This window comes from Galendromus occidentalis, unplaced genomic scaffold (genome assembly GCF_000255335.2).
Source record: "Galendromus occidentalis unplaced genomic scaffold, Mocc_1.1 scf7180000077083, whole genome shotgun sequence".
NCBI classification, from domain to species: domain Eukaryota; kingdom Metazoa; phylum Arthropoda; class Arachnida; order Mesostigmata; family Phytoseiidae; genus Galendromus; species Galendromus occidentalis.
In genome coordinates, this window is record NW_003805071.1 from 131690 (window position 1) to 153680 (window position 21991).

The following is a 21991-nucleotide window of genomic DNA, read 5'->3' on the forward strand; positions in this document are numbered from 1 at the left end:
TCGTATTCGTGGTATAAAAATAGAGGAGCTCGAGAAAGTAAGGACCTCGACCTCCCCGTCCGTAACGATTCTCCCGTTTGAAAAGTCGCGCGACAACACCGGTCCTGCTCGTCGTTTCGTCCGTACTTATATCTTTCACTCCGGGGAAACTCATTTCATGCGTCGGGGACGATCGAGTTTTCTCGAGGATAGCCCACCTTCGTCGACCTCAGCCTCATCTGATGAATTTTAAATAGCACAGCGCTATCAGAATTGCGCATTCAATGATAATGATGAAGATGAGAAACATCTTATTTGAGATCACATTGTAGCGTATGGCGCTTATCAAACGACCGGCTCTCGTTAGCTCGACGTCAGCGTCTTGTAGTCGATCTCTCGTTCTGATGAGCTGATCCCGTTGGCCGCGGAGACTCGTCCCAACCTGGAATGAGGGCACTGTCATGTCGAGCTCCCTGAGCTCCCGTCGTAGCTCCTTAGCGGCTCTGACGATCAGTGCGCGCGATGATCTCCGAGGGACCATCTCCTGCACTCTATGCACTTCGCTCGACGGTGCATGGCGCGGTGATACAACGGTAAGCATCACGAGTTATTTGGGAGCTCGCGAGAAATCATTTCACCGGATACAGAAATGTTTCCGGAAGTGGAGCTATGAGACTGACCTCTTCGCCGATTTGCTCAGTGTCCGTTGCGACCCGAATAGCTCTACCGAGGCCGCCTGCCTCTGGAGCTGGTCGGGCAAACTCGATCTCATGACGGTACTGACGTATTTTCCCCTGCATCACGGCTGAAATCGAACGATGCGCCAATATAAGCGTCACAATTGCTCAGAAGTCGACTAGATTCGATCAACATTCCCCTGATCCGCGAGACACCCCTTTACGGATTCCGAATCCCTTCCGACACCTGTGGACGGAAGGGGACTTGCGTGCGAGCCGATGAATGAGGTCTGAATTCGCTTCGATGACGTGAGGCGTACTCCGAAAATCAAGCGAGATCAAGATAGAGAGAGATCTCTCTTGCGATCTGGAAATATTGTCTCCCGAGCATGTTCACCTTTGCTTTCTGGCGGGGCGTCTTCGAGTTCCGCTTCCATCGCTCGCAGAGCCGTTTTCGCCCTGAAGGGATCATTTCAGGGAGGTTACAAAGAAACGGCTCGGAGTTCGATTGCTCTGAACGAAGTCATTTGACGATTACTTCCAGGTATCAAGCGGATCCTGGGCCCGGACTGATACCTACTTCTGTGTGATGGAAGAGACCAGGTAGATCGGAGCCCGCTGGAGCTGCGATAAGAGTCCGTCCAGCTCATCCTCCAATTGATTGAAGACGGCGGTGGTCATGCTGTTCCAGAAACGCTCCGGCGCAGATTCTCACATTCCCTCACTGCAACTTCAATTGACGATGATGTTAAGCTATGGACTGACACGAGACAGGAACTGATCTGAGGGATGCGATTGCTGACGAATGAGAATAGAAAGGCAAAGTCCTCTTCGAACATGGAGATAACATTTATTTTAAAATCCAACAAGTCAATTCGTGTAAGATAGGCAAACATCACTGTTTTTCTCAGATGACTGCCGCCGCGACCAGTGAGCCTCGTCGAAGAACGCTGATCCTTCACTTTGACGCGGAAGATTTCGCAGGTCATAGAACTCTCTTCCAACCGAATGAATAAAAATCCATATATGACTAGGACAATCGAAAGTCCAGCTTTCGAGAGTTGACCACCGTCGCGGGTGGGGTCTCATGGGAGATTCGATTCTCATGGAACATTTGGTTTCTTCCTATACCGATGTGTTCGTCCAACCGCTCAGTGATTTCTCGAGTATGAAGCTGGGGATACTCCTCTCCCGCAGTTCGATAACTTTCTAGTTCTAATGATCGAGAATCCGCAGGTTGCCGGACATGATCTTATTCTCGAGGATGGCGCCTGGTGGTATATCGATGCGGTCGCCGTGATTCGCGATGACAATCACCGTGCCGCGAAGAACGACGCCCTTCCCGAACGTCACGTCGCCGGAAACCGTCAAGTGATCGAGTTCTAGGATATCGGGGATCGACGCAAACCTCTTAAGGAACTCCCTGACTTTGGCGAAATGTCCATCGCCGAGTTTGATCAGAGGTACCGTCGGGAATGCACGCAAGGGGCTCATCTGCAAAGAGCCGTTCCTCATCGCATACAGATTACTCATGGCCAACATCAAGTCGGAGGTTTTCTTCACGGGGAGGAAACGCGACCTTGGTACATTAATGCCGAAAGAGTTTGAGAAGTCTTTTATGGCAGAACCCGCGGCGGTCTCGAGCTGGACTATATTTGTACCATCATCCAGATGCTTATGGTTGATGATAATTTCCATGGAAAGCGCGTGTGTTTCCACGGCTTGCTTGATGCGATCCAGGCGGATCCACAAGTTGTTCGTGTTGAAAATTTTGAATTTCTTCACCGATTTGAACTCATCGACGTGGTCCAGAGGCACCTGAGCGATCTCGAGTAGTCGTAGCCGCTTCTCGTAGCCTATCAGAGTTCCTCCCTTGACGTCAGCACGAGTTTTCTCTGTCACTTCCATGACGAATTCGGGCTTCTCTCCCTCCGTTGGGTGCAGGAGACAATTGAGAATGTTAAGATCCACGGTGGCGCCGAGATTGTCAATATTAGAGATGAACACATACTCCCGCTTCTCTTTGAGAAAATGCTCGGCCAGACCAGAGTTCACGAACGACTCGTAGAAGTCACCGTGACCTGGAGGGTAGAAGTCTTCCACGCCCGGATTCATAAGCGAGGTCGTGATGGGCATCAAAGTTTCTTTGTTGATGCGCGGGTACCTCGACTGAAGGAAGGTGAAAATTTGCACTTTGAAGCCTTTGTATTTGCGGAGGATCTTGTTCGTGTCCTCGTCGGTGTTGAACGAATTCATCAGCACCAGCGGAACTTCGCAATCGTAGGTTTTGTTGAGATACTCGATCTGCTGCACGGTGAGATCAAGGAACGTGAGGTCGTTGCGCACAGGGATCGCACTTTTCGGTCCCTGGCATCCCATCGACGTTCCGAGACCGCCATTGAGTTTCACGACGACTAATTTTGAGAGCATTTCTTTGAGCTTAGCGTCAGCTGGTTCGGGTAATGTCTTGTACTCCTTGATCGCTGTCGCTGGCAGCGGCTCTATACGGTCCCAGGCGATGGTTGACGTCGAATCGGACATGAAACGCCCGTAAAGTCGTTCGAAGCCAGCAAATTCGGCTTTTGTAGTTACAAGCTGAGCTTCGGGTGCCGTTCTCAAGAGCTTGTCCAATTCGGTTGACATGGCTGAGCACGCGTCCATCTTCGTCATGGCCTTGAATTCCGCACTGTCCGAAATTTTGCGATGATGCCCGAACGCAACTTTTAGCTCCAAGTGACTCATATCGCCAGATGCTGCCATCTGGAATCGGATGGAGAGAGGCGCCATTAGCATCAACACATTACGAGGAGGCTGACGCTCTGATTTGACATTTCGGAGACGTGCACCACCGGACTTCCAAGCTGACCGGGAACTCGCCAAACCAGTCTACACACCAAGACAAACACGAAACATAGGAGATCATCGAAAACTCGACCCGATTGTTCTCAGTATTTTGCCTGAGCATCGAAGGGGATCATCTATTCCCTTGACGTTGTGGCTTTACGAGAACGGTCAGGTCGTCGAGGGAATAGCTAAGGAATCCTCAGAAGGACCCGCGCGCCTATGAAATCATCTTCAACGAACCCATGTGCAAAATCAAGATGGCATCGACCAATGCCTCATGGACGATACTCTCGTCGACAAAGGAACTCGCGGTAGTTTGCGCGCGCTATACGCGACTCCCGATCGGGCCTGTGTTCCATAGATCGAGGGAGGAACTCGCACAGCCAGGAGGAAGATCGCGACTAGGGTACAACCTCGAAGAGAGGTTCAGGGCAGGTCGGGACTGCGCCTCGTGCGTCGTCCCCATCGGGACAGACCTGCTCCGCACGGAAGTGCCTGTGACTAATCATGGATTCCGCATGCGAACAATATGTCAAGAGTCAAGAGCTATGGAAAGACGATTCTCGTCAGCTCGGAGCATATCGATGAGAAGCGCTTAAGAGTTCCTCATCAAAAGAAGCGCGACTTTGAGTCACGAACTTACACCAAAAAAGCTAGTCGGGTCAAAGGCTGACCTTGCAAGTTTCGGAGGGCGATGTCCTCTAAGGAAAGACTGCACAGCAAGCACTCACTGCATTGATGATTGCCTAGCTTTCGCTAAAGAAAAAAAGGCGCTATATCGTCAAGAGCCGGATGTCAGCTCTGGAAATCGACAGATTCTTTGGCGCAATCGGTGCAGGCAGGGCAGGTTAGCCGGATCTACAACTTACTCCCGGAGTGGCGCCTTCCCTCGAACGTCGGTACGAATCAACGATCTGCGGGGGCGACTTCCACCGCTGCAGAATCTTCTTCCGTCGGATACCCTCAAGGAGAAAGTAAGCGAACTCTTTCGAATATCGCCTGCTGCGCGTATCGACTCGGGGCACTGGGGAGAGCCAAAAGCGCTTCTCTGTCACACTCAGGTACGCTCGTATGGAGGAGGCTTCTCAGAGGAACCAGTCACTCCGGGGCGCTCAGATTTCCATGCTCAGATATTCGGCGTTGGAATCCAGTCTGTCCGGGATAGCGAGGAGAGAATCAGCTGGTTTTCGGAGTTCTTCCCGGTCCTCGCCGGTATATCCAGACTGGTCGAGGGTGGTCTGCTACTGCTGAGCCCGGCATTCGAGTCGGGCCAGCGGAAAACTTATGGGTCGAAGGTCAGATTCTCAGGATGATTCTACCCCCAGGCACTCAATATTTATCCTTCCCTCCATTGGGGGACTAGAAAACGGATATCTTGAGCGGTGTCCCTGAACAGTGGGTACACGCGCCCTCCCTCGATCAGCTCCAGCTTCATGAGACCGCGATCCGGTGCCATTGAACCCACCGTTTCCGCGGCATCCCATTACCCCTCATAATGAAGCGAGAATATTACAATCATCAACGGGGATGGGCGATATATAGGTGGCTCGATTGGAAAGTGCTGCCGAGGGCGTGGGGCTTCGGGGGTCAAGTGGACCAATATCGATGGGAGCGATGGTCGAGAAGGAGCTCGGAAGGGTTCTCCAACGGAATGTTTCCGTCAGTCTCACCCAGGTACTGGAGAACTCAGTCCGAGTCATGTCGGCATGCGGACGAGAAGCTGGAGGATTCTTCTTCCAGAAACGCTTCGATGTTTCGACGATCTCCCAAGAAATCGAAGGCCCAGGCAATCCCCGGTATTTCCGCGGCAAGTTCCGCAGGGTTCCGGGTTCTGGGACCCCTATCCACTCACGGCCGTAGTAAGGAGGGTTCTTGCGAGCCGAGGCACGATGAAGACATAATAAATAATCTGATTGGGCTCATTATCAGCGGCGTTCTGTCTCATAAGGGAGATTGATTGATTCGCCCTTCTCACGCTCCGCCGTTCGGATTTTCGACTCTCCGCAAGGGTCTTTTCCCATCCGACGCCGACCGCCTTCGAGTACGACCTACTGCGTTCTCGCATCCTCTCAGTCAGTACCGGTCAGCATGTCCGGGATTCTCTTGACCGAAAGTTCTAACGGAACTCATGTTAGGAGCCTCTGGAAGCGTAAATGCAAGACGTATGATATCGACCTGTAGCCGAGCCGTTTCTGTGAGCCACTCAGTCACTCGGAGAACTCCGAAAGATCACGGAATCCCGGCTCCTCATATGATATCAAGGTCTCCCTGCAGAGTCAGAGGATGCTGGTGACGTAGGGCGAATTTCGAGAATTCTTTGGTCCAAAATTGTAGGGTAGTTCTCCGAAGGGATGAGTGAGAGCCGACCGATCTCCGAGACGGCTCCGAAGCGGGGTAAGGATGATCAGATTGCACTCTAGAGATGTTGAATGTGAAGGCAAAGCGAATTCTGAGGAGCTTCACCGACGGGATCCGAGGAAAAGAGGATAGCGGTGCACCGTGGAATCCCGCGCCTCAGATGCACGAAATCTTTTCGCACGACTGATACGGAGCCCGACGGGGGAATGCCGCCGCATCGTGGCCTCACGAGGCTATGGTAAGAGTTTATCGCCCGCTTGCCAGGATTGAGGGATGCCAGGTTGCCGAGACACGGTGAAGAGCTTGGTGGCGTCCCGGGGAAGCCTCATCACCATGGCAGGAGATACGTTGAGGGGAGCTGGAGTCATACTCCTCGGTCAATCAAAATCGGTGTGGACATCATGCCATCTCATGCGTATTCTTCGCTCCGACCGAGTGAGAGCCGTGTGAGACTTCTGAGGCAAGTACTTTGACCGGGAGCAGAGATCAACATCATCATCGATTAGTAAATATTCGTCTGCGACCGCTGGTGACTGAAGTTAAGCTCGGGCTCGGGACACAACTTCAGCTTGAAGTTCCGTGCGTCTTCTGTCGCTGCCGAAGGCGGCGAGCTCGAATAGTAGCGTGCGTCAGTCTCCGGAGAAATCAATGTCTAGTCTACTGCGCTCCGTGATAAGAGAGAGTTGCGACGGAAATTTTTGACTGACTGGACAGCTCAGTGATTATTCTGTCGACGAATCATATCAATAAGGAAATCGACATCCTGGCCCTCACTTGTGCATGTCAACCTTGACACAGTTCCTAGAGCATACGGGGAAACGTCTTTTCGGTGAGTGCAAAGTCGCTTGACGCGTTTTCTGGGAGACACGTATTCTGGAATTCTCCCGTTCCTGGGGAATGCAATCCTTCCCTCCCGAGTTCTTGGAGTTTTCGCTCGTTTTCCCGTAGCGTATTGGTAGCCCCGATGTCTCGCGCGAGCCTGTGATGTCCCTCCATGTCGACATCATCGTGTCGAATCCTGGAGATACTTGAGGAGGGATCGGCCTTGACTTCATCCCTGACTGCCTCTGCTGGGACGGCCCTGGATCTGAAAATCATTTCTAGACCTACGACGGGCCCGTCGGGATTCTGGTTTAGATTATTTTCTCTCCTTGACCGCAGTGGAGAGCTAGGAAAACTTTCGGAGCTCGTCGAATCGAGGCTCCGGGATATTCCGTATGTCATTGCTGAATATCGGATGCGGCTTCCCCTCCTATCTCATTCCTTTGGAGTTGACTTGGACAATCAGGTTGCTCCGTGTCAATCCTTCCGAGCTCTCGATGGCTGGTGGAGCCATGAATTCTTGAGATGTGCCGCGTTTATCAGGAGGTTCATCAAATTTTCTTATGTCCGCCCGTAAGAGGGGAATCGGTTTTATTGACCGAGGCTTTCCGAGGATCTAATTTTCGCATGAGGCTACGATTATCGTTTGGAGGGAACCGCGTGATTCACGGGTCTCCCCATTCTCTATCGAGGCTCCTTCTCTGCCTGAAGCCAAGCTTCTCCGATAACGTGACGCATGAGCTGCTGCTCATTCGTACCATACGTATTCGCGTGTTCAAGCAATTTTTCCCAGATCTGGATGATCGGCCTGGGCCGTACAGCTGAGCTCGCAGAGAGCGATGGAAAAAACAGATGACGCTTCGGAGCTAAATTCTACTTCACATTTGTGTCCAGCGAAGACTTGGCTTCCCATCCCTAGCCGATGTTCAGCGGTCAACTTCCCCGGCTCCTTGATCTGTATCCCTTAGTCCGCGGTTTTCGCTCGGGAAAAGGAGCGATTCAGATAGGAAATTGCGGTCGGGTTACCCGCTCTGAGAGACCACTCTAATGATAAATCAAATCTTACAGTCAGGAAGTAACGACCGACTATGTCAGGTTGGTTCGACACGAAGTCGTTCACGTCTCTCGCTAAATCCGCTCTCTCTCAAGCCCAGAAGCAATTGGATAAGGCACTAGAAGCCGTCAATGATGAAGAGAGTGCATCAGATAGCTCTGGTAAGGATTTGTTCGATATTCTCCTCAGGAGCAGATGCTCCCTGGGGATTATTAAATTAAATTACCCATTCCGGAGAGACAATCTTGCTCATTGGAGCAGGTTGAGTTTCCGGAATATGTCGATGGATTGGACGCCTTGTGTGGATCATTCTTTCCTGGCAAGTCTCATTCTGGCGGAACATAAGACAACGATCTCCACAGATATCGATCCGTTTGACTCGTCGGGTTGGGCGACGAGGAAACCGAAACTGAAAAAAAATAAGCAAAGTCGAACGTCGAAAGAAGAGCTGAAAGCTGTCGATGAAAAGTATGGAGAGACTCTCCCTGAAGCGAAAAAAGTGGATCCGCCACCGGCTGGAGAATCGAAGGCCACAACCATCGACGTGAGTCCCGAACGAGCATCTCCCGGTCTCGAGCATGCGTCCCTCATCGAATTCAATCATCGGAGCCCCTCAATTCGAACTGATTTCCAGGCGTCTCCAGCTGCGGCAGTCACTTCCCAAGTCAAGGCATCGCCAGACGCAATTGTGGGACCTATTACTGTGCAGGTGATGCTCCGCTCATTTTCTGGGTTGACTTAAGTCCTAGAGCTGGTGTCAATGCGTTGCTCCATCGCGATGATACGACAGGGGGAAATACATAGATTTGAACGGCTCATTTATTCTTCCGTCCTCTCGCAACTCAGATCCGGTCCCAAAAAACGGAAGGAGATGAAAAAGATGAAGGACCTATGGAGGAGAATGGAATCCCTCCCACTGAAGCCACGCCGTTGATGAAAATCAGTAGCGATTCGGTAGAGACGACGGTTCAGTCCGATCTAGATTTCAGCATGCTGGAAGAGACCAAGGATGATTTTTGTGAGTCCCTCGCTTGTGACGAATATGACAAAAGTTTCCTTGCATTGGGACGAGATGAACAGGTCATATTCGCAATAACCGAAACGTGTCCGCGATCCCAGTCCGGAACCCGAGCTCGAAGTCGTCGTCTCCTGTGTGTCGATCCGATTCCTCGGGAGGAGCTCCGTGTATGGATATCGAGACGGCGGCATCGTCTGACATTGAGATCATCTCAGCGATCAACTCGACGCCCAGTGAAGCATTGAACCAAGATCAGAGTAATCTCTGGGAATCAGATGTTCTCTCGAACGCGCTGCGTGAACTATCGGGGGAAATGCCTGGACCCACGGCAATGGAAACTCTCCTGCACGCCAGGGAGCAAAAGGTGAGACTCAATGCCTGAATTATTGATACGCGAGATCGGTGTCAGTGCAAGAGACGCATTCGAACTTCACCTCACGAGGTTCCGCTAAACGTTCCACGTACTGAAAAATGGATTTCAGATCATGACCCTCTCCTCGGACAATGCTCGTCTGGTGGAAGAAAACGAGAAACTGCGCCAGAGGGTGGCTCAGCTCGAAGCTCGTAATCTCGAATCATGTCGGAACTCATCGGAACAGGTGCAGCAATTGTTGACTGAAGGAGATAAGCTGGCGAAGGAGGTACTGGAGAAGTCGAACATGCTTAAGAAGCTACGCGCCAAAGAAAAAGAGCAAAACGAGTTGCTGAAGAAACACACGAAAACAATCGACGAGCTCAATATTCAGCTCGATCGCCTGAGGAAATCGATGACCCAGAAAGATGCGCAAGAGAAGCTGCATATCGGTCAGATACGCGAGCTCAAAGCCGCTAAAATCACCGCAGCAGATCTCAAATGTCAACTCGACCAGGCGAAGAGCAGATGTTCCGAGCTCGAGAGCCGTAATGCGAAGATTCTGATGGAGTCGAAAGTGATGACCGCTTCAGTGGAACTGAGCGCCCAAGATCAATTCCGCTCCGGTATAGCGGAACTAAAAGCCCAGCATGCTGAAGAAGTCGACCACTTGAAACAAAAGGTTCTTCAGTTGGAGTCTTCCTTGAAGAAAGCCGAGCTCATAATATCCCAGAATGAACAACATGGCAATGGACTCCGGCAGGAGGTGCTGTCACTCCAAGAGAGAAATCAGGAATTGACAGAGAGTCTCTCGTTGGCTACCGCCCCATACGTCCGGGAACTGGATAAAATGAAAGCTTTGTGTGATAGTGAGAGGTGCGTGTGGCTCTATTCTCCTGGAATTTCCGAGGAAGTCGTCAACTCCTGCTTGGATTTCTAATGCGAAATATTCCCGCAGGAAATCTTTCGAGAACGAGATCGTCAATCTTCAGCGGGTCGTAGAGACCCTCAGGCAGAAGCTATCGGACCTAGAGGAGAAGAGGAACGCAGCGGTATCGGCGAAAGGTACAGTTGGAATGATATCGTATTCCCTAGAATCTGGTCGATCCATACTTTGAATGAGCCTGGACATCCATCGTCATCCAGAGAATTTTTCGGTAGACGGCTCCCTTGAATATAATCGGAGAGATTCATGATTCATGAGCACATTCTCCGCGCAGATGAAATCGAGGCGAAATGTAGAAAATTGACGGAGGAAGTCTCATCCTTGGAAAATCTAGTCCAAGAAGCCAAGCGAAGTCAGGCTCCGGTCAAGATCATCGACCCGGCTACTTTAGAATACATCGAAGTTCTGAAGAGCCAACTCGTAGAGAGAGAAGACGCCATCACGAAAATGAACCAGGCAATAGAGCTCTTAAAATCCAAGTGAGTCCATCATGACCCGATGAATAGGGATGAAGCGATTATGCCAACACAGAGCGCGCCTTGACAGTGAGTATTCCGAAGAGGGAATAAGGCAATGCCCTCTTACAGAGAAACTTCGCTACAACAGAAAGTTCTGACTCTCGAAAGGAGTGTTGAATTTGAAAAACAGAAGAGTCGTTTGGAGGCTCTTGAGCCACGGCCAGCATCGCCGACAATCTCGACGAGGTGAGCTGTCGCGACAGGCTGTTACAAAATTCGATGAACGATTTTCCAAGAGGGCGCGGGGAGTTTGAGTGAGGGACCTGCGGCATCCCCTCAAGTGAGCTAATGTATAGCGGTTTCTCCTCTATCCATCTGAAGGTCCTCGCTGGGTTCGTCGGACTTCGAGAAGAATGAGAATTATTCTGCGTTTGCCGGGAACGTCAATTCGCCGAGCGTCCTGGACAATATGTCGTCTCAATTGAAGTTGAAAGATGGCCAGGTAGGACGTGCGTTCTCCTTCGAGATTTGCTCCCCTTCTTCTAGTTTCCTCGTCCTCAATCGCATTCTCGACCCCGCAGATGCTGCAACTTCGGGTCGAACTCTCCCAACTGAAAAAGTCGCGAGACACGCTGTCCGATCAAATGGCGGAAATGTCGTTGGAGCTGGAGCGCTACAAAGAGCAAGAAGGTGCGTTCATTTCGATGATCTCCGGGAGCATATCTGCCGAGATATTCTATATTTTTCCGCTTTTGTCCACCTCAGAACTCAGGATTGAAAGGGTCTTTTCCCCACAGACGAACTAGCAGATGTCACAGAGAAATACGAAGCCCTGCTGCAGATGTATGGAGAGCTGGTAGAAAAATCCGATGAATTGAAACTTGATCTAGAAGAGGCTCGAAACGCTTATCGTGTGCAGATTCAAGACCTCACCACACGGCTTCGCAAAGCCAATGCTTGATTTAGGAGCTCCCGCGAAGGAACATGTTCTTGTTAAATATTTTCGCGGTACCCAGAACCCCGTGAGGTTCCGTACGTCGGGAGGGCGGGTACTCTCTAGCTGCGAGGATTCCCTCAGCCGTGAAGGATCGTCGAGTTTTAAGTTCTGGGGGCCGCATAGCATCGACGGTTTGTTAAGTTGCCGAATTTACGCATGTGGTAGATTTTATGAGCTATCGTTATTTTTCCACGCTTGAGCCGCACTAGTCAGTAACGAGACCTGCGCCAGTGTTTTATATAGGATGTACATATATCCAACGGGAAGCATGAAACCAGGGAAAGGGAGATGTTTCCCTCTGTCTTATGTGAATAAACTATTTGCTAATTATCGACGACAATTCGGTGTAAATCCTCTAGTTCCTCTGATCAGAACAATCAAACTGGGCGTATATCACGAATGAGGCCATCCATATAATTGTTCAACTCGGGTAAATATTCTTTTATTCAATTGACATCCTCCAACCACCGGGAGCCGGGAGTATCGATACTCTGGTGTTCGCTGACTCGGAGAGATAAGTATCGCCGCCGCGCCAATAATGTCGATGCTCTCGTGAAGAGCGTCTTTAAGGGGAGCTCGAATGCTGCGAGCGAACACCCAGGTCGGCTCCGCAGATTCGATCACATTTCTCCGGCCATCGATGCGTCGAAACTTCCTTCATAATTCCCTAGCGAGCTGCATTGTTCTGTACAGGTTTGCGATGAGTGTCGACAAGTCCTCTAACATCTCATTAGAATCAGCTCATATTGAAATTAGTCGTGTAATCGTAGTCGATTGTAGGAATTACAGCTTGTACGAATTTCAAGAATACAATCAAGTACATGTGAACCTCGAGGCAGCCTCCGCCGTCTTCAACGGTTTGTATGAGATTCTTCATTGCCTGCGCGTGCTTGCAGGGATGAACAGACGCCTGTGAAATTAATTGCTGATATGAGCTCCTCGCTCCGGGTCGACACTGTCATCGATATCCGAGTTCACGGCGAAGTACGGAGACACTCCTTCGAGCTCGTGAACTCAACCGAAGGAAGTTCCTACTCATCAACAACGTTGCATTGACGCTAACCTGGGGAGGGCCATCGAGATGAGGGTGCGGCTCGACTGTGACGGTTTTCTTGGCGAAGTCTTGGCTGATGTCCTCGTAGAGCTCCTTGGTTCTCAAAGGCTGGTGATACTGTGGATGGAAAACCATGACATAATTGACACACATAGACCCTGATGTTGCAAGGTAATATCATCCACACACGTTCCTATCCTTCTGATCTCAGCAACTCACCTCGTCGTATCCGGTGAGCCATAGGCGGGGAGTCCTGTAGTAGTTATCGTAGGTGATGTTCAGATCGTAGGTTCGCGTCGATAGAACGCCGCATTCCTCTTCGGGCTGTTTAACGACCGTTTCAGAAGCCGCCCCCGGATCCTCGTCCAAATTCTCTAGGAACGCGTCCATATCTACAGCTTCGCCATCGTCGTCGTCTTCGTTATCTTCATCGTCCTTCTCTCCGCCGGCTTGACTCTGACTCGTTCCTGTCTTATGGACGATACAGAAATCAGTATTTGTTGTCTTGTGCGGTGAATTCCCAATCAAAGCCGAGCCCGTCAAAGGTCTTACTTTATTAATATCCTTGAAGGTGGTAGGCGGGGCGTAGAAGTACGGGTCGACCCAGCCCTCACCGGCTCCTTCGTCTTCGATGACCTTGAAAGAGAGGACACTCAGTGGATACGTCTAGTGGCATTACATGAATTGATGAAGAGAGACGGATGTAACTGCCGAGTTTGAGTCTCGACTCTGGACCGGGAGCCAGTATGATTTCTCCGAGTACCTTCTCACTCTCGCTGTTATATTCCATATCTCGACATCGCTTAGAGCACGGTACATTCCTCGTCACCAAGAATTGTTTGTCCTGTAATCACGGGGCTCTATTAATAGAAAACCGCCGACCTCTCACGGGATATCTCTCCAAACGCAAGCGTCAGGGATTCAGAGAGGCTCAGTACTTCAGGTAAGTAGGTCTTGACATAGCTTGCGTCTCCCTTCGCCCAGTTCCACGTGGGGCAGGTTGCTACGAGATGATCCCCGGCAGCGACGAATTCCTCAGGCGTCAGCATTCCGCTCTCCCGGAACCTTGATTCCTTCAGGAGAAATTCTAGCATTGTTATTCCCTGTACGGTTGTCCCACGGAAGACAAGAGTCCTCATCCTCTGTCTCAAGACTGTGCTGTATCCCCGTAACGTTGATAAAGGGAGAAGGTAGTCTTAACCAAGTACAAATAGTCTCAGCTCGATGCGAGCTTCGCTCACCTTCAACACTGGAGTCATTTGAGCCGCCAAGTCAATGGCTCTCCCTTTAATCGTGTTGACTATGCTCTGCATGATGTTTGTTCCTGAAACGTTGGCGCGGTCGGAAATTAGAACGAATAATGAAAGGATAACCAATAGAATGTCTCGTCTAGGGCGTCATCTCCGAACGCAGGATAATCCCTCGGAACAGCCCATCCTCGAACGTCTCTCCAGACGCGCTCGTGGATATATCCGATGTAGACGGAGTATCCGATGGAAAGGAAGAAAAATTCATTCCTAGGAGAGGGAAGACTCCCGGACGGATCCCGTTCGGGACACTCGGTGAATGGTTGTCTACGGTAATTCCAGAGGTCCCTTACCCTCCAATCATCGATTATATGACAAAACTTTGAAACGACATTCAGTCGACTAGACTTGCTCCCTTCTCGTGCTGCAACGGGGCGTTTCGAGTTTTAATTAATCCGGTATCAGGTGGCTCTTCGACAAGGGAGCTGGCTTGCCACACATCCAAGGAGTATTTCTTTCTCTCAGAACTTGCATATAGCTGGTAGTTCGAGCGAGACCGGTGCCGAAAACTCCTCCGAGACTTATTCCAAAAAAATGAGTGAGAGCTCCTGAAGTCGATTAAGAGTCTGGCTCGCGAGCAAAGCCTCAGAGCGTCACAGTGAATCACTTGCCGCGATTTCGCAATATCTTCGAGAAAACCTCGCGGAGGTTCTACCATGATCGAAGAAAAGAAATGACGTGACAGAGAATCATCCCCTTGGGACCCCTGCACGTGTGCCGCGGTCCAACGAAAATTCACAATAGTAATCTATAGAGTATGGAGTTCACAGGCGACATGGTGTTCGAAACGTGTTTTCGAGCGTTTCGGGAAAACTTACTTGCTGAGGTAAATCCGGAAAATCTAAATTCTAAAGCACTAAACCAGTCAGCTGGTCGCTTTTCCAAACACTCGTCCGCCTGCCCACTTCGTGAAAGGTTTCTCACCGCACCGTTCTTTTACCGCTGTTGGCTATCATGAGGAAGAGACGGGAAGGAATAGGGAAGTCGGACCTGTGACTCTACGAAAACAGACACGGACCGGGATGCGTCGCTGTGTGGGATTTATCGAGGCGGGATTTGAAAGCGCTTCATCCAGATTGGGTGCGTCGGAGTGCTGCCGAGAGATTTCGTGGATCCTCAAGTTTTATCCTGGACCTCACCTGAATCGATGGCATAAGGATGGTGCGGTGCGAGTCGAGGTAAAACCTACCAGATCACCCATGATCAGAAGGACGGAATCGGGGGGTAGAGAGAGCTCCTGGTGGCGACGATAGTTCCTTATCAATCAAAGCGTATGGATAGTATTCAATCGAAGACTCGATCGAGATCTCTGACGTCCGAGAGGCATCGTGGATCGCCGAGACTAAGGTGGAACCTCCAATCTCGAGCAGATCAGAGATGGCACAGAGAGCTCCTTCCTTAGTAGGCTAAAGATACAATAATGATTATCTCCATCGCGACACATTGGTCGATCAATACAGGATTCTCCCGAGGGAGATTGTTCAAGCGACTCGGCCGGGACTTCGCTCCGGAATGTTTCTTCGAGACGCTCTTTTCGCTCTCTCATATCGCAGAAAATGAGCAGAAATGGAGTAAATCCATGGCGGAAATCGAGACAATATTGGAGAGAGCCCTGACTCTTTTATCACAGTCATTCATCTGTATTCCAGGATACCGCCCCAGTCCGATTCAGAACGAGCAATTGCAGCGCGGAACCATGGCAGTCTCGCACCGTTTCCCAGCAGAATGTTCAGCTATTCGAGAACCTTCCGGTTTCCGATGATCACGGAGAGCGTCGAAGGATCTCAGATGATCAGAGTGAATCAGCGAGACGCGCGGGAAACAGGACCCCGAGAAGTTCCTCAAGCATCGCCATTCAAGCGTTCCCTGTTCGTCCCCTCTCACCGAGTTCCCTTAATTTCTGAGAATACGATTATCGGCAGCCACGAATTTCCTGCGTCTCGGTCCAGGCTCGTTCCCCGCGACGCATCGAGCGCATGTCTTGTTGCGACGATGAGCAGCTCCCCCCGAATAAGTCGTGTGAGCTTCAACGTCCAGAATACGTTGATACAGTGACCACACAGCGATCGGAAGTTGAGGAGGCCTGCGAGGGATTGCCCCGCCGGGGACCAATCGTAGGCGACAGAATTGACCCCATCGGTGGCGATGATTCGGTGCGAACGGATCCTGCATGTTCCCTTGAAAATGCAGCGCTGAAAATCCTCCATACGATCCGAGCTGACTTTGGCGAAGACACACACGTGGCTATCAAGCGCTGTTCCTACCACGGCTTGGTTCGACGAAAGTTGAAACCGACGCCATGTCTGGAGTGTCCTTCCTTCAGCTCCGAATCGAACACCGTTCCTCCGTATTTGCTTGAGGGAAAACGAACGTTTCACGTAGATTTTTCCAAGACCGACTAGTGCGCAGATCTGCGAAAGTTGCTTCCAGAGGAGAAGAGCTTTAGCGAGTTTTATGGAGATAGCAAGTAATTCCTAGGCTCGCGCCGGAATGTCGGAGCGCGGTGCCCAATCGGCTCGCACCGAGAAAAGCTGGGGCCCCGATAGACCGTCGCCTGAACGGCCGCGCACAGAAGGGGTTCACCGGAGCCCGATTCAGATTCGAGGACATGCAAGGCACACCTCCCTGAGAGGAATGAGAGCTCCGATAAGCGTGCTCGAATCGCTACCTGGGTTCAGGTTTTGAGTTCCCCACCCCCTGCGAAGGCCATCGGGGGATCCAAAAAGCTCTAAGTCTAGCGCAGATTCCAAAGCGGGGACACTGGCCAATTCGTTCAATCGCTATTACAATCAATTCCTTCGAATTTCATTCAACTGAAACGTTTTTCTTCCATTCACCACTATTGGGTATTTGAAGCACTTTACTTATCCATTTCCTGTGGTTAAGCCCGAATATGTTGCGGTCCTCATTCATGACTGCCTGGGTGGAGAATAGGCGAGCAGCCTCCTCTACGAAGACCGCCTCGTTCACGGAGAACCGCGACCTCTCAAGGCTTTCCGGATGTGATGTAGATTCTGATGTATAAGCCGTTAATCGTGTGCCTGGAGAGGTCCCTCCGCATTCGCCAAATTTCCGGTGTCTCCGATCTTCTGTCCTTTGACTCGATCACGGAGTACCATCACGATCGTACTCGACTGCTCTGTATATCTTTGAGATCACATTTTCCTCCTCATCTTCAATGGCGAACGGGGATTCCTCGCTCAGATACGGCCACGGCGTAGAAAAGGCTCGTCCGCTTGAGGTTCACGCTTCTCTCGCGCCCACTTCCAACCTCGGAGTTCCTCGGTATCCAACGGGGAGCCTCCAGTGATAGTACTACCCGGGCTGCATTTTACCTGAACTGTCGGAGATCTGAAGAAATCATGTCGATCAACGAGCTTCAGTGTCGAGCTCATCGGAATCTACTTTCAAGTCTTGATCTGTTTCAAGTCCAATATTCCACGGATGATGGCTTCGGCGGCGGTGGCCGTTTGCCCAAACTTCGAGCTCCCGAATGTCTCCGAAGCTCCTTGGGGGTATATGTAGTAGATCTGGGATGTGATCAGATGAAATATGCTGGTCAACAAGATGAACATCATACGCCTGGAACATTTTTCTCGTATCTCCTGGAGAGTTTTCCGGCCAATCGACAGAAATATCTGCCAATTCGATTTCTCTCAAGAACCGTCGACTTCCACTTCTACCGAATGCTCCGATAGTCTCGGAATCCTTCAGATTCCGGATCTCGGATATTCCAAGGACGGAAATAGGCTTCCCCGGAATGAGTCTTTCGCCTCTCAGAGATTCCGTCGTATCGCTGACTCTTCTCGAGACATTCGGAGACCAGATTTCCGAGAGCGAGTTTCCGATTCCCGGAGCAAGAGCGGACGTGACGCGGACGATTGAGAGTTAGAAACCCGAATTACTCACTCCGCTTAGCCTCCCATCGGACCCTACAATCCCGCAATCTATAGTTCCCGCTACTCACGCCACAATGCAATCAATCGGCACGATCAGTGTCGTTGGAAAACATCGTGGTCGGAGCCGAGAGACTTCCGTCTTGAGATGGGTCTCCGTGGTCTTCGTCTTCAATCTCATGATGCCGGATTTCTTCAAGTGATCCTCGGAGGCCACAGCCCCAAGCGAAGATGAGAGCCCTCATGAAGTCCTCCTGGAGTTCCATCGAAGTCGTGGGAGTATTCTCCTTATATAAGCCACAGCGGATCCAGGGCCCATTGGAGTCGATCAGGATAGCGCAACTCGAGCAGAAGTCGTGACCGCAGGCGCAGATGAAGGATTTCGCTGAAAACATCTCACAGACGTCGGAATGCAAGACCGTCAGGCTGAAGCCGGGTTTCACAAGCTCGAGTGGGACCGTACCGGCATTCGAGTGTGGAGGAAAATCCCTGGGTTACATTCCTGTCGCAGCTCTCCTTCGAATAGACTGGCAGGAGGTCTGTCGCAGAGGCGTGTGTCTATCTAGAACAAGACCGCGACGGATTACGACCATGGGTTTCCCTGGCGGGAGAGACAAGGCGCCCTAGATCCTGGATGGACAAGAATATTTGAAGAAACGAGCAGTCTTGGGTTGAATCGTGCAAGAGCTCCGCCTCCGTACTCTGGAAGCCCATGCGAGGAACCGGCTTGCTTTCGAGATGATGCCAGAGAATTTCCGAGCAGCTGATGGGCGTCCTCCAGAGATCGTATCCATACAACAATGAGTCCGATTCAATGAGGCCGTAAGCTACTTCGCACAGCAAAAGACTGTCAAGCACAGACTGTGACGAGCTCTCGATTATGGTGGCCTGTCCAGTGAGGGTTTTATTTACAGTTCTGGATTGACTTCACAGCCTATTCCTATGAGCTCGGAACTTGCTTTGTGATTACGGTCACATGTCAATGATATCCTCCATAATGTCCGTAATCGTGATGATGATTGTAATGAGATGTGTGGTAATTCCCGAAACCGTAGTTGTGATAGGTTCCATATCTCTTCGGGACGGCTATGAGCAGGAGCGGGGAAACTGACGCTGCGGCTGCCGCACCCACGACTCCCAGGTGGAGTAATTTCCCTCTCGCATTGGCAAGCCCGATGGACAGAGCGAGAGCCACAAACAAGACCAGCATCTTGACCTGCAAGGGAGGGAGTCATCGGAGACGGATCGCACCGATTCCCCAGAATATAAATCCCGGGAGGGTCGTACGAAATCTTACCCGAGGAACCGCCATCCTGCTCACACTCAGACGTCGAAACTCCGACGGCGCAATGAAAAACGTAGGGTGCAATGAAAAACGTAAGTTATGTTACTTCTGTACCTCAGCTTATATGTAATAAGTGATTTTCGCTCTTTCTCAGAGAAATGGTAAGACAACAGATACCAAAAATAATGCAGGAATCACTCAGAACTGTAAATTACTCCCTGATGAGTGCTTTCTGGACCTCTGGCCCGCCAAAGCGAAAGAAAAAAAGTTACTTCGAAGTGGATCGAATGCCCGGGGTTTGAGCACCGAGACAGATTCGTCTCGGCGGCTCTGTTCTAATATCGTAATCGGTCTGAAACTTCTAAGAGCAGACTTAATTATCCGCCTTGTTTCTGAATGCGGTTCCATGTTCACGGCCATGCGGTTCATTTCAACCTCCTTGTATTTATTTATACAAAAACTTAAATATAATAACCGTGACCGTAAGGCCATCTTTCGTGTCTAAGAGGGGGGTTCCTGAAGAGCGCTCGTGACCAGAATCATTTCGATCCATATCTCATGCGGCATACATAGTACGTAAGCCATTCGCTGAAGTCGGATTTATCAGAAAGCGCAGAGTGAAAAATTTAGCACGGCCGGTTTTGGTATTGTGCCGACGGAAACGTTTGATGAGGGGAGACGCTCGCTCCCCGCGCGTTCGGGGCAGTTTCCTCCCCGACATTCACAGATACGTACAATCGGGATCGTCTTCGTCGACGTTCTCCGATGTCCTGAGCATGACACCTGCAAAGTCCCATCGATTCACTGCGGGCGGTAGCCTCCCTGATCCGCATGTCAAGCAGGGAGAGACCGGGCTTCATATCATGGAGTAGAATACTATCGAGCATAACTCCCGCCTTGACGTGAAATATTGTTTTAGGTCTCACATATTGTGACTTTGGCTGGACTGACTTCGTTGTCAGAAAAAACTGGTTTGTAGAGCTCCTGATGCACTCGGAAACTTCGAGCGTTTGAAATGTTGCGGAGCTCTTCGCGCCATCCCTCCGTGTCGATAGGCTCCTCCTGAGACTCGGTGTCCATTACTGGGTGATACAGCTGCGAAACGTCGACTGTAAAGTGGGCTTAGTCGTACTCTCGAATGGCTCTGTATCGGAGCTACCCGCCCACGAAGGAGTTGTTCAAAAATCCATGTTCAGCAGACGGTCGTTGTAGGAGATGGTCGTTGGAAATTCCGCGATGTTACCCAGTGCAGACTAGAGACTGGTACACACATGGTATGAAGAAGTAAGAAATGTCACAGATGCCACCTAGCTCGCAGTCACATCCGACTTCATAAACTCTCGAAGTCTGATTTCTTGTAGCATAGATGTCTTCCCCTGCGATACAAAACTCATGAGCTATTCACAATCGCTCCACCAACACTTACTATTCATACCGAGGGCGTGCTCAGGAGGGGGAGGATGGCAACGGGGCTCCGAATGCTTCCTGTCGTAATTCTCAGGCATTTAAGCCGAGACGGCGCGTCATAATTTTCCGCCGCATTCTCCCCCTAGAATCTGAGCTGTCCTCCCCCGTCCTCCGTGTCAGAGGATCCTGAGCACGCTCTTGAGTCAAGCACATACGACGACAAGATCCGAGGCCTTCAGTAAGCCTTCGATTCCTGATCTCACCCACATCCAGCCGATGAAGGATAATAGCAGATGTCCGAGAGGCAAATGCACTTCAGTTGGACTCGGTAGCCGCCGTCGTTTCCGGGACCGGGGAACCTAGTTGCAGAAGTCTTCGATCCACCGAGTCGAATTTTGAACGGCTCTCAGACATGAGTATCGTACAGGGCGGAATCGCGGGCATGAGGCGAGAGTTCGGGATCACTACGAACCTTGGCAGATCGAACAAATCAGGAGGATCGTCTTCATCCAGGAAAGCGCCCACTGACATAATCATGGTGCCCAAAAAGAGAGCTCTTGTTCTGGTAAGAGTTGAGTCCATGATTCTGCCTGCGGATCTCATGGGCTTCTCTACCCCGAGATGGGCTTCCCTTCCTTGCCCGCAGCTTTCCGCTTAGGCTGAATTTCCGTGTCAGATACGTAGACCACAGAGCTAGTCTAAATAACGGGTGAGCAAAGCTAGTCCAGGCGAGAGAGGAGTGATTTGACACGACCAACGAATGTCAGACTCGTGTCGTTCTAACGTGATTGGGTGCATCGCTTCTGAAGGATTCGCATCGATTGTCATTCGGTATATGAAGTTTATTCCTCGTGCATTCGATGCGATCAAGAGGGATTCTCTTCGGCGGCGTCAGGTCCTTCAGACCGATTTCAGCCACAAGGGCTGGAGCTTGTACAGCACTTTCGATCCGCTGGGGGTCTGCTCATCAGCCCATCCCTCGATGGGTCCTCTGACGGCAGGCACGTATCCTGTTATCCGCTCTGGCCGACTCGCGGATGTTGACTTCAAGTTGATCGGGTATCGTACTCGGTCTTGCGATGATCTCCCTCTATTCGGAGATGGTTCCCTGCTCGAACAGAAAAGCAATGAATCTGTCTCTCCACGAAAAGATCAGTGTTCCCGAAACTATTTCCCCCATGCCCAACCTCACTACGCCCCACCGTGCTCCACCCCCCACAGGCTTCTATAGGGGCGAGAATCGCCTCACGCACCACGGGTGGGGCACCCTGGCGTAGGTAGACCTGGATTTAGCTCAGCGGAATGATATAACTAGAAAATATTCGAAATTACCCAAAGTGGACCGAATGCTTCCAATGCTCGCGTTCGATGTCCGATGCTTGCGTCGTTCTGAACGATTTGTCTGTGGTTTTCACGTTCGATTTCAATCCAGTCTTCCGCACGTTATCATCCACGCTGCTCGGATGACCGTCGAAAAAAGTCTCAGAATGAGTGGGGAGCGGTATCAGGGTCCATCCCGATTCCGGAGGCGTCCACT

The 21991-nt window shown here is 50.9% G+C and overlaps 5 protein-coding genes across 6 annotated transcripts; 1 reads left to right on the top strand and 4 right to left on the bottom strand.

Moving 5' to 3' along the window:
* Window positions 1–214: 214 nt before the first annotated feature.
* Window positions 215–1678, bottom strand: Vti1b (Vesicle transport through interaction with t-SNAREs 1b). The gene is made up of 3 exons (XM_029110702.1): window positions 1585–1678; window positions 660–700; window positions 215–421 (listed from the first exon to the last, which is right to left on the bottom strand). Exons 1-3 carry the CDS (start codon window positions 1643–1645, stop codon window positions 215–217), a joined length of 309 nt encoding a protein of 102 aa, XP_028966535.1. The 5' UTR covers window positions 1646–1678.
* On the bottom strand, window positions 1483–4411 carry LOC100907163 (UTP--glucose-1-phosphate uridylyltransferase). 2 transcript variants are annotated; one of them, XM_003740667.2, is made up of 2 exons: window positions 4370–4411; window positions 1483–3416 (listed from the first exon to the last, which is right to left on the bottom strand). In XM_003740667.2, the coding sequence occupies exon 2, from the start codon at window positions 3414–3416 to the stop codon at window positions 1872–1874; it is 1545 nt and encodes a 514-aa protein (XP_003740715.1). In that variant the 5' UTR covers window positions 4370–4411; the 3' UTR covers window positions 1483–1871. The 2 variants fall into 2 exon arrangements, with proteins under 2 accessions (XP_003740715.1, XP_003740716.1); XM_003740668.2 differs by having other exon boundaries at window positions 4175–4411.
* A 3357-nt stretch (window positions 4412–7768) lies between these two features.
* LOC100897437 (TATA element modulatory factor) lies at window positions 7769–11836 on the top strand. The gene is made up of 12 exons (XM_003740684.2): window positions 7769–7895; window positions 8097–8278; window positions 8369–8443; window positions 8581–8752; window positions 8854–9116; window positions 9235–9980; window positions 10063–10169; window positions 10325–10529; window positions 10638–10754; window positions 10890–11010; window positions 11090–11198; window positions 11306–11836. Exons 1-12 carry the CDS (start codon window positions 7769–7771, stop codon window positions 11467–11469), a joined length of 2388 nt encoding a protein of 795 aa, XP_003740732.1. The 3' UTR covers window positions 11470–11836.
* Window positions 11837–11925: 89 nt separating this feature from the next.
* Window positions 11926–14874, bottom strand: Atg3 (Autophagy-related protein 3). The gene is made up of 7 exons (XM_029110705.1): window positions 14685–14874; window positions 13801–13883; window positions 13498–13632; window positions 13323–13403; window positions 12779–13195; window positions 12569–12676; window positions 11926–12415 (listed from the first exon to the last, which is right to left on the bottom strand). Exons 2-7 carry the CDS (start codon window positions 13870–13872, stop codon window positions 12242–12244), a joined length of 987 nt encoding a protein of 328 aa, XP_028966538.1. The 5' UTR covers window positions 13873–13883; window positions 14685–14874; the 3' UTR covers window positions 11926–12241.
* A 4694-nt stretch (window positions 14875–19568) lies between these two features.
* Window positions 19569–20991, bottom strand: LOC100897587 (uncharacterized). Its single transcript, XM_003740685.1, has 5 exons — window positions 20927–20991; window positions 20722–20813; window positions 20319–20423; window positions 19974–20156; window positions 19569–19830 (listed from the first exon to the last, which is right to left on the bottom strand). The coding sequence occupies exons 1-5, from the start codon at window positions 20989–20991 to the stop codon at window positions 19769–19771; spliced, it is 507 nt and encodes a 168-aa protein (XP_003740733.1). The 3' UTR covers window positions 19569–19768.
* Window positions 20992–21991: the final 1000 nt, after the last annotated feature.